At 37.5% G+C, this 12,046-nt stretch overlaps 1 protein-coding gene across 9 annotated transcripts in view; it reads left to right on the top strand.

Annotated features, from left to right (window-relative positions):
- ABCB1 (ATP binding cassette subfamily B member 1) overlaps positions 1-12,046 on the top strand; it is an 83,960-nt gene that overhangs the window by 59,641 nt on the left and 12,273 nt on the right. For 4 of the 9 annotated variants that reach the window (XM_042817126.1, XM_042817127.1, XM_042817130.1 and 1 more), the window contains 8 exons: positions 1,132-1,293; positions 3,053-3,223; positions 4,023-4,169; positions 4,517-4,621; positions 6,157-6,234; positions 7,954-8,037; positions 8,890-9,093; positions 11,657-11,757. In XM_042817126.1, the coding sequence (XP_042673060.1) occupies positions 1,132-1,293; positions 3,053-3,223; positions 4,023-4,169; positions 4,517-4,621; positions 6,157-6,234; positions 7,954-8,037; positions 8,890-9,093; positions 11,657-11,757 (1,052 nt within the window). Of the gene's footprint in view, positions 1-751; positions 867-1,131; positions 1,294-3,052; positions 3,224-4,022; positions 4,170-4,516; positions 4,622-6,156; positions 6,235-7,953; positions 8,038-8,889; positions 9,094-11,656; positions 11,758-12,046 lie in introns of those variants that run through there. The other 5 variants (XM_042817134.1, XM_042817132.1, XM_042817129.1 and 2 more) reach the window with 5 other exon arrangements.

Here is a 12,046-nt window from a genome sequence, read left to right on the forward strand (position 1 = left end):
TGTATGGATGGAGCATTCTGCTTTTAATGACTAAGGTCAATAGCTTGATTTTCTTCTACATTTTGATGTGATTCTTACCCTTTTAAGATTGCCTTAGTAAAGCAAAGCTTTCAGACTACCAAGAAAAGATATACGATTTGTTATAGGATGGTTTAAATGGGTGTAATTTCCAGTTCTCAAATCGTACAACAATATCAAACTGTCAGATGTAGTTTGAAAGTCTGTCAAGAATATTCCATCCATAACAGTTTTCACTTAACTATATAAAGCTTGGATTAACTCACTGAGTTATTAGATATTAATACCAATTTATTTCAGAGTGCACTGTCAAAATGTGCTGGAAAACTGTTTTTGACATGTCAAACTAGATATTTATGGGATTTATTTTTATTATTAATGATTGGTAATAGAAGCATGATTTTAAGCACAATGTTAGATTAGTATTTCCAAAAAAGCAAACATGTAGTTTACAGAATCACAGAATTGTTTTGTTAAAGGGACCTTTAAAGGTCATCTAGTCCAACTCCTCTGCAGTGAGAAGGGATTCCTACAGCTAGATCAGATTGCCCAGAGCCCTGTCTAGCCCAACCTCAACTGTGTCCAAGGATGGGGCATCCATCACCTCTCTGGGCAGCCGGTTCCAAGAGCAATTAGAATTACTTTGTAAGGGACTAATTTGTAATACTTGTGAAATGCTCTGCAATATAATTGTTACTAACATGCTAAGTGGTTGTCTTTTTTTTTTTTCTAGTAAAATTGGATACCTAACCTGGAAGAATAGTGAATGAGCAATTAATAAACAAACAAACAAAAAAAACCTTTTGATCTTAATGCTTAGAAGATTAAAAAGTAATAGTCCAGCAGGGAAAACCAGAATACTTTGATTTGTATTAAATATGGTTTTATATTAAATATGTTTTGCAGTATTTTATTTGTTACATTTTTGTTTTTGATTACCTCAGAACTGAAAGGTAGTCTGAAATTCAATATTTCTTAATTGAAAATTCTGATCCTAATTAGAACACCAAATTCTTTTCAGTTAAAATATTTTGTTTAACCTTAATATGAAGTGAGGAAATATTAAATGTACCTGACAGTGCTAATGTGGAGCCATCGTTATAATGTCTGCAGATCAGGAAGGGCTGCACTATACTTGTTATTGCTCATCGTTTGTCAACAGTTCGAAACGCAGATCTTATAGCTGCATTTGAACATGGTGTCATCACAGAACAGGGGACTCATGATGAACTGATGGAACAGAAAGGAGTTTACTACAAACTTGTTAATATGCAGGTAGCTTTTTCATTATTTTTTTTCCATAACTTTCATTATGTTGTGTGGTGCTGAATTGTACTTCCAACATTGCATTGTTTTCTCAGTAGAAAAACTCTAGGGAAAAAAACCTTTCCTGAGGAGTACTGAACTTCATAAGAAAAAAGAAATAAAGGTAAAATGTGCAAGTTTAACTCAAAGCTCTGAATTACAGTAATTATGAAGAGAAAAGTTTTTAAGAAGTATGACATTAAAAGCAAAGTATATGAGAAAATTAAAATAAAGATTGTGGTAACAAAAATAAAGTTCTGGAACTGATAACTTCTCAGATTCCTTTTCCAACCTATAGAATCATGAAATAACTCAGGTTAATGGATCTTGATATTTTCTCTAGTCCAAGAATACAGGGAAGAATCTGAGGTCCAAGGTTGCCAGGGCCATGTTCTGTTGGATTTGGAATGCCTCCAAGGATGGAGACTCCACACCCTCTGCAAGCCACTGCTCCAGTGCCTCATCACCCTCACTGTGATAATAGAAACTCTTACACAAGTACTTTTCCAAATCACCAGAATTATATTGACTCAGGCTCCTGCAGTTTTGTCATTCAGACAAGTCTATCTAGAATATTTTTGTTCTCTTTCAAACTGTCTTCTGAACATCTGTTTCTATCAGGTCTTAACTTTGAAATAGCTTGTAGTCTTCATGTCTCTTTCATCATGCTGAAGACTTCTCTTATTGAACTTAAGAATCATAGAATTATAGAATAGCCTGGATTGAAAAGGACCACAGTGGTCATCTAGTTTCAACCCCCCTTCTATGTGCAGAGTTGCCAGCCACTAGACCAGGATGCCCAGAGCCACATCCAGCCTGGCTTTGAATGCCTCCAGGGATGGGGAGTCCACAACCTCCTTGGGCAACCTGTTCCAGTGCTTCATCATCCTCTTTGTGAAAAGCTTCTTCCTACTATCTAACCCAAACCTCCCTGTCTCAGCTTAAAACCATTCCCCTTTGTCTATCACTATCAACCCATGTAAACAGTTGCTCCTCCCCCTGTTTATATGCTCTCTTCAACTATTGGAAGGCCAAAATGAGGTCTCCCTGGAGCCTTCTCTTCTCCAAGCTAAGCAAGCCCAGTTCCCTCAACCTCTTCATAAAAGAGATGCTCCAGCCCTTAAATGATCTTAGTGGTCCTCCTCTGGACCTGCTCCAGGAGCTCCACGTCCTTCCTGTACTGGGGGCCCCAGGCCTGGGCACAGTACTGCAGATGGGGCCTCACAAGAGCCAAGTAGAAGGGAACAACCACCTCCCTCTCCCTGCTGGCCACCCCTTTTTTAATGCAGCCCAGAGCATAGTTGGTCTTCCAGGCTGCAAGCACACACTGCTGGCTCACGTCCAGCTTCTCTTCCACAATGACTCCCAAGTCCTTCTCTGCAGGGCTGCTCTCAAGGAGTTCTTCCCCCAGTCTGTATAAATACTAGGGAGTGCCCCAGCTATGTGTTGTCAGAACAGTTTAATATGATAACAAATGAGAAAAAAAATTCTGGCTAATTTTTTTTCTCCTTTTAAGTGTTAGCACAATGACGTTTTTTCCAGTGACTACAGAGAGGACTTAATAAAACGTCAGTATTTGCTTGTGGTTTTGTAAAATTGCACAGTTCCCACTAATCTTCCATTTATCTGACAGAAAACTGTTGTTTTTATTTAGAACAGATCAACATTTGAATGTACAGGACAATATGACCAGAAATGATTTTTAGCATCACACTGTGTTTCATTTCAGACATCAGAAACTGAAGATCAGTTACAGGAAGAAGACAGTAATTCATCAAGTGTCTCAGAAGGGGCACTGAATGGATCAGTACTGACTGGACAGAAAAGACAGTCCACTCGGAAAAGCGTAAAAAGGTTCAGAATACGGAATGATGAGCTTGATGAAAAAGCTGATCAGCTTGTGAGTGTCTGTGTATTCTTACCTGCATATGTTTTCCATAACTAATGGGACAAGAAAGAAGCATGATCCCACTCAACAGGAAGTGACTTTTAACAACATCTTTTAAAAACCACAACCTCCAACCTACCTATCCGGCTAAGGACTGATGAAATGACAGAATCAAGGGTTCTGGAAACACTCTTTTCCCCTGAAACTGAAATCTATTCTATTGTGATTCTAGAACAGTTTAACTGAACAATATTATGAAACAAATTTACTTCAGTGTGGGAATAGCTTAAGTGTCAAGTTAATTTATTTACTTGTGGAACCAAACCAGAAACAGGAAATCGGTCATAAAAAATAGTGAATACTTACTATTTTTGTCTAAAATGAATATGCATTAGCAAATAAGTTATTGACAGTGAAGGTACAGCTATCATTTTGATGAATGAGCTAAAACTACAAGACATTATTTCCAGCAGTAAGGAGCAATTTATACAACATTCAATACCATCAAATGGAAAAAGTAGTTAAAACTCCCAATTTCTTTGTCAGGATGGTCTCACGAAGGGTAGGTGGAGCTTGTGACTAAGCCTTTGAGAGGATGTATTCTTTCATTGATCTTTTTCTACTTTTTCTATTATCAGTGTTGGTTACTGAGTAACAGAAGTTCTGCAGTTAATGTATTTTTAAAGTTTAATAGGTTGGATTTTCCCTACGAAGAATATGAGACAGAGAGCAGACCAGAAGTATTACACACAACTCTCATTTCTCTCCATTGATGTATTATATTTATTCTGATGGAATCTTTTTATTCTAGGATAAAAATATACCTCCATCTTCATTTTTTAAAATTATGAAATTGAATAAAACTGAATGGCCTTACTTTGTTGTTGGAACTTTATGTGCAGTTATCAATGGCGCCTTACAACCTGTATTTTCAGTCATGATTTCAGATGTTATAGGGGTAAGTATAAAATCAAGAACTTTATCTGCTGTATCTTTCATTGTTGTTTATTGTTTTCATAAACCTTGAATTGGTTTAGCACTATTGAATTAAATGCTGCATTTTTTCAATTTGCCTGCAAAGGTGAAGAGTGGGTGAAGGTCCATGCTATGCTATGCTGACATGTTACTGATTTATCTTGTCAAAAACAGACCATCTATAATCACTTCAGATCCATGGTCTTCAAAGGAAAAGCACTTGTTTTCCTTTCAGTGTATGTTAAGAATACAGCACGTATGTGAAAACAACAAGAGAAACTATTGTGTGTGAACTTAATAAAATTTAATTTTCAAAATTTTCTCCTATAGATGTTTGTGGAAAAAGGAAAGGCTGCTATGAGAGAGACAAATAGCACATATGCGTTGCTCTTTTTAAGTTTTGGATTAATTTCTTTTGTCACATCTTTTCTTCAGGTAAGTTTTTGATACCATAAGTCCTCACGATATTTCATACAATGTATCACAATTGTGAGTTAAGCTCTCCGTGCCTTGGTATTGAGCAGTACATGAGAAAAATGCTGATGATATTTGACTACCAGGTGTTCAAAAGGTTGTAAGAGGTTTGAAGTGTATTCTGTGGTGTAGCCTGATCTCTGTCTCCCCAGCGAAGGAAATTTTGGCTGTGAGGCCCACCTCTAGCACAGCCTTTGGAGAAAAATAGACAGTACAGAAAGTACTGGTAATACAGGTAGCAATTTGGCAGCACAGGCCCAGATCAGATGTAGGGCAGCATTTCTGTCCTGGGAAAATGTATGCTTCATCACCTGCCCCGTGTTCTGTACAGCAGTGCTGTAAGCATCTGTGCTGGTTGTGCCCCTATGTGAACTGCACTCAGCCCTTCCATTGCCGAGAAAACTTGCACCAGAAGTCTCAGGAAAAAAACACACCATATGCTTAGTATGAGATTTTTTACAGCTCTGTACCATGGAAGTTAAATAATATTTCATGTTGCCTGTTTCCATTGTACAGGATCAAATCCTTTTGACTGTATTTTCTGAAACAGACTCTGAATTCACATTTGCACACCATTTTTCCATGGGTATGTGTGCTTACCAATGTCTGGAACTACACGTGTTGTGGGAAAACTGCCATGTCCATAGATAAATCAAGTCATCTGTCATGTGAATTGATGGATATCTCAATTTACATGCACAAATCCCTTTAGCTGTTGTTGCTCAACTACTTGTGTCAGTCTTGCTTTAAGATCTGTACAAGTCTGAACACCATCTTTCCACTTTCTACCCCAGTGCCCTTGAGCTCCTCCTCCCCTCTTCTCCCCTCAAGCAGAACCAAACTCAAAATTCCTACTTCTGTGGTGCACTGGAAAAAGAAAAAAAATGTTGGAGTAGCTGTTATGGTTATTTCCACACTAAAATATGTCTTCTCATGTCTCCCATCTCACTCCTGTATGGTCTGATCCTGCATGGCCCTGGCCCAGAATGGACAGATTTACCAGCATTACTCCTTGATCCGAGTTGTGCTGAGCTCTCTGCAGGCTCAGAGCTCTCCCCTAGAAAATAACCAGTAGCACTACGCTTTTTTACTGTGAGGTCTTAGAGAGCAGCAAAATCCCTGGTATTTGTGCAGTGCCTAAAATAATTGTAGGGGTTTACTGCTTACACCACTGAGCCTGTGACTAGCTTTGGTTTGAGATCAGGTACGATTGGGTATTCCTGCAATTAAATCATTGCTTACTGGGGCTTGAAAACTGTTGTGTGATGCACAACAGTTGTACTTGTTTCTTAAAAGAAAAGCTTAATTATACTCCGTACCCTTTCAGGTTCCAAATTTAGCTTTAAAATTCTTTGGTTTACCTCAGTTGTAACTAGAATATATTCTATGTAGTGATATTCTTCTTCATACTGTATGCAGATAGTTGATTTACTGCCTGAGAAAGACGAAAACTGTAATTAGGTAATTTTTTAAAAAAGACTCTTTCTCTTATGCAGGGTTTCACATTTGGTAAAGCTGGAGAAATCCTCACAATGAGGCTTCGATCCATGGCATTTAGAGCAATTCTGAGACAGGTAAATGTACATTACTAGGCATGATATATTTAGCTTTCTAAGGCTTTAGAAAAGCTGGTTTGTTTACATGCCAAAACTGGGTGTTTAAGTAGACATGCAGAGATCGTATCTATAAAGATTTCACAATGACTTTTTAAAAATTCAGTTTAAAAACTGACTGGATTATATCTTCATAACAGGTCCAAGTAGATATTTTTTAAATGTTTAGTTGATGTGACTGACTAAGGAAGGCCATTTAAAACCAGTATAAGAAAGCTCAATTTGATGGTACTGTTTATTTAGCATATTTAATATAATCAAAACCACCTTGGATTGAGGCCCAGAGAAAGTAGGCTGTACTTTAAGAGGCCAAATTTGAAATTCAGATCTGCCTTCAGATCTGGTACCATGTAGGATCACAAATAATACTACTGACGGCCATAAGACCAGGATATCTCACTAGCTGCACTCGCTGCACTGGTGGCTTCTCCAGCACAGCAGTCAAAGAGACACTGATGGTCATAGCAGTGGGCAGAGGCAGAAAGAGGTCTCTGCTGTCAGTGGAAATAGATTCAGTAGCAGAATGAAACTCCTTAAAATAACCAGCCTGAAATTCAAACACAGTAGTCTCTAGTAGCTAAGCAGTCAGTGTGGTGGCAAGGTGTGTGGCTTTGTGCTGATGGGCAGTTTGGCACCACCACATGGCTCTCTCACTCTTCTTCCCCAAAAAGACATGGAGGGAAAATACAATGATAAAAGTTCGTGGGCTGAGATAAGGACAGGAAGGCCACAATACTTACTGTCATAGGAAAAACAGACTTGGCATAAGATTCTGTGATGATGGTTCTATGAAAGCATTGGAACAAGTTGCCCAGCAAGGCTGTGGATGCCTCCACACTGGAAGCACTCAAGGCCAAGCTGGCTGTGAGCAACCTGGTCTAGAGTGAAGTGTCCCTGATTATAGTAGGGAGTTGGAACTAGATGATCTTAAAGGTCCCTTCCAACCCAAACCATCCTATGATTCTATGATTCAAACCATTCTATAAGGAAATTAACATAATTTATTGCCTATTACAAACAGAACAGAGCACTGAGAAACTAAAAGCAAACTGAAATCCCGTCCCCTCCACCCACTCTTTTCTATCTCTTGCTCCCAGGCAGTGCAGGGAAATGGGCCTGTGGTCATTCTAGTGCTTCATCTCTGCCACTCCCTCACGGTCACCCTCTGCCCCTTTTCCACATGGGGTCACTCCCATGCAATGCTGCCCTTCCCATACTGATCCTGCATGGGCTTCCTGCAAGCTGCAGCTCTTCAGGCTATGTAATTAGAAAAAATACGTTTTTTGTTAGTAGTCTTTGCAGATGTCTGTTACACATCCAAGTATTTTTCCTCCAAATGGCAAATTCCTTGGTATTCCTCTTTAGTGAACATCTGATCATAAAAAATATACATTAAATTCACAAGCAAAGATATCTTGTAAAACTGTGTTTATTATGAAATAATGTGGTAATGTTTATGTCCTTACAAAAAGCATATACATATTGTTAGCTTAGCTTTGAGTTTGGAGATCCTGTAACTTTACTGAGCCTTTAGGTCTACTGAATTTATAGCTGTACTGAAAATACTAGAATCACGTGTCATCCAGTCATAAGCCAAAGTGATTAAGTTATCTTTAGCCTAATTAGGTGATGTAGAGACTTAATTTTTTGAGAACATAATAAGTGTATTTCATATCATAGGAGATCAGCTGGTTTGATGAGCCTACAAATAGCACTGGAGAATTAATTACAAGACTTGCTAATGATGCCTCACAAGTGAAAGGAGTAAGTAACATGCACTGGCATTTTTCATACCTCATTTAGCACAGAGTAAGTTACAGAGGGGATATAAGTGGTAGAAATCCTGCTCACTATTCTTTGGAAACTCTTATTTAAAAAGTGTTTGGGATACCAATCTAGCTGTGGTGTCCCTGTTCATTGCAGAGAGTTGGACTGGATGGCCCTCAGAGGTCCCTTCCACTGTAAGGATTCTATGATTCTATGTTTGGTGTCACACAAAAATTTAACATCATAGCAATAGTTAAGGTAGATGGATAGATATCTTCGCAGTATGATAATGTGGTAAAGATTTAGTTCATACTGTTCAGTCCTGTTAACACCAGTATAAATGAGCCACCCAAGGCATTCATTTATTTATTTATCCAACTTGTTTAGATGTCTAAACAGCACACGTTTCCATACTAAATGTCCAGCTCATCAAAATGCATAAAAATACATCTCTAAATGAGGATTGTTGTCATTGCATCACTGTGTGTTGTTCAAGTTGAAAGTTTAAAAGTTTTTAAAATTATCATTTCAGATCCATGTACAAAAGGTATGAGAGTTATGAAATACCATTGTTTTTTTCTTGAGCAAAACATGAAAATGAGGGCTGTAAGTCTGAGAGAAGAGATAGGAACAGGAGCAAGAGTGGGATAGAGGACTTGTGGGAATGATCTGTATACTTAAGTAGTTTTCAAACAGTTAAGAGAAATCATTCAATTTTGCAAACTATTTAAAAACAAATTAAGTATTTTCAGATGTCTTCTGTTAAATAAATCACAATTACCTAATTGACAAGTATTTTGTACAGTTTCAAAACAAAGCCATTGCAATAATGATTTTGTTCTTTTTCAGGCTACAGGTTCCAGACTGGCATTAGTTGCCCAAAACATAGCTAATCTTGGGACTGGGATTGTTTTGTCATTGATCTATGGCTGGCAGTTGACTCTTCTGCTTTTAGCCATCGTGCCAATTATTACTATTACAGGAATGATTCAAATGAAGATGCTTGCTGGACATGCAGAAAAAGATAAAAAGGAACTAGAAACCTTAGGAGAGGTGGGTTCAGTGCTGTTTTTGTTTTTTTTAATACCTACTTTCATACTGTGCTACATAGTGATAATTATAGAACATTGGTGTTGGATCAGTAATATACTTTTTCTCAAAGTCATTTTCTCAAAGCATTGTTGTACTGACAAAATGATGGTACAGAAAACGTGAAGCTGAAAATTGAAAACATGAGTTAAAAGTTAAGTGCAACTCAAACTTAACAAGCAAGGTCTCACAAAGGAGTATTCCTTTGAATCCGGTGCAATTTTTGCATTATGAGAAGACTGCAAGGAGACTTCTTTGCAGCCTTCCAATATTTAAAAGGGATTATAAAACAGGAGGGGAATCACCTTTTACAAGCGTAGGCAGTGATAGGACAAGGGAGGATGGTTTTAAGCTCCAGGAAGGAAGGTTTGGATTGGACATAAGGGTGAAGTTCTACACAGAGAGGGTGGTGATTTGCTGGAACAGGCTGCCCAGAGAGGCTGTGGATGCCCCATCCCTGGAGGGGTTCAAAACAAGGTTGGATGGAGCTCTGGACAACCTGGCCTCTTCCCAGTTCTGGAGGTTGGTGGCCTTGCACGTGGCAGGGGGAATGGAACTTGATGACCTTTGGGGTCTCTTCCAACCCAAACTGTTCTGTGATTCTATGATCTGGAAAGAGACACAGAATTTTGATTGAAGATTGGAAGTCACATTTGCTTCCTTTGCAGTAAGGGCTGATAATTCACAAATCCGGAGATATTCTGTTACACATTAAAATACGAAGTTAAAAGGTATTTATTTTTAAAATAATACATACATTGAGGAAAACAACAACAACTAATTCTTTACTTGGTAGGACAATCAAGAAGAAATTCAAAATGATGTCACTGATTACTCTTACAGTCTTGCCAAACAAGTAACCTTATGCTTTCTTACGCACTGGAATATTTTAAAGTTGTTTCATAGTCAAGTTGATTACAGCTGCTTATCATTGTTGCATGCCAACTGCCTTAGAGACTATTTGTAAGAACTGTTACATGATTGTGAGGCGATGACCTGAATACCTGCCTTTGACAGACTATAAATTTAAATATTTTTTTTCAGCTCCACAGTTTCTGGCAAAATTTAAAACGTATTCATTCCCACAGCAAATCAGCAAAATGTTTCACTTTCAATATATCAAGCAAATGAGAAAAAAAAGAAAAGAAGTACCACGCATCTATTTTAGCTCTAGGTAAAAATCTTCTCTTTAGAAGAGAGTTTCTTCCTGGAAGAACATCAAGGAAGAAGTGGCATCTTCACACATCAGGGACAGAAATAAACTATTATTGATAGGTAGTACAGAATCAATATTCATTCTTTCCTCATCAGCATGAGCGTTATTCATACACGTATAATGGAACCAATTATCTCCATTTATACAAAAAAAGAGCATATGACATGGAGTTAGGGTTGGGGTTATGATTAGGGTTAGAGATAGGGTTGGTTTATGTATAGAGTTAGGCTTGAGTTAGAGTTGGTTTAAGGCTAGGGTTGAATTAGGGTTGATTTAGGATTGGGATTGAGTTAGTTTTAGGGTTAGGGCAGAGAGCTTCTGCAGAGGCAGTGGGATTTTACAGCGTACAAATCTCAGACTGGAGATAGTACGTAAAAAGATGAGCTTAAGTCCTAGATGACTCTCTAGGGAAAAGATAAGGATCGGTTTTTTTTGTTTTTTTTTTTCTTTCTAGTGAAATCAGTACATCGGAACAAAATTACTAGCTGGAGCTAGTGCTTCATGAATTTCTTAGAAAAAAACACATTTCTATGTGTTTTACATTTTGATTTTTTTTTTTTTTTTGCTGAATTGTTGTCTAAGCCTGAATAAACTGTCTATATGAAAACATTTTCTGATAATATTAATTAACTGCAAGTAATTCGCCTTTACACTAGGGGAGTATTAAGAAAATGAAGATCTGAACTTTCACTTGTTTTCAGTCAAGTTCAAGTGCATAACATCATTAATCATTTTGGAAACTTCTACCCCTATTATTTATCTTTTCAGTGGCAAAATGGGAAGATTTGCAGGTGTAAAATTAATAGGAATTAGCTGCCAAGCTGTCTTATGGGCCAGGAAAATATATATTTATATTTTTATGAATCTGCAGTAGATTTTATTTTATCCTGTCAGAGTTTTGAAAGACTTCTGGTATTGCAAAAATGCTGGGAATGCAAGCTGGGAAAGGTTGTTTCTTTTAGGGTGAGATCAAGATTTGTGGCCAAATCCATTTGCAGGTGATGGAGGCTTGTTCAGTTTAGCCAGACAGGGTGCTAACAGCAATTAAATCTGGATAGCAGTTGCAAAGGCCTGCTGCAGAGTAAGCTCCCATTGCTGACCTGTACTAAAATGTATGCTGTCTCAACTTCACTGCTATAATACATGCTTCTTGGATTTTATTTATCAGAGGCACATCTACAAATATTGCAATCATTCTCTTTCAACAGTATTGTAGTTATGTTCTGCCACTTCTATCACAGTCATTCTAAATTCTATTTTGCAGATTAGGCTTAAAAATTTCTGTATAATCTTGTTTTTCTGATATTACAGATTGCTTCTGAAGCCATAGAAAATATTCGAACTGTTGTTGCTTTGACTCGGGAAAGAAAATTTGAGTACATGTATGGACAAAATTTGCAGGTGTCATACAGGTAATAAAAAGCTTCTTGGAAAGGTATTACAATATTTCTTTTTAAAATTAGCACAAATCACAATCAGCTGAATCACATCTATTTTCTATCAACGCATCATGAAGATTTTAATTCCAAACTCAGCTTGAACATGGAAAATATAGATTATCTTCCTATTCAAGATAGCAGTCTGATTAAATAACAATTTTCTTGAACCCTGATAGTAGGGTTATTAGCTGCCATAATTCTTGAAATGCAAACCTTTAATATTTCTAGTTATAATGAGGCCTTCATTCTGAGTGAATACATT

Source organism: Centrocercus urophasianus, unplaced genomic scaffold (assembly GCF_019232065.1).
Source record: "Centrocercus urophasianus isolate 14NV4802_14NV808 unplaced genomic scaffold, USGS_Curo_1.0 seq_16, whole genome shotgun sequence".
Taxonomy (NCBI): Eukaryota; Metazoa; Chordata; class Aves; order Galliformes; family Phasianidae; genus Centrocercus; species Centrocercus urophasianus.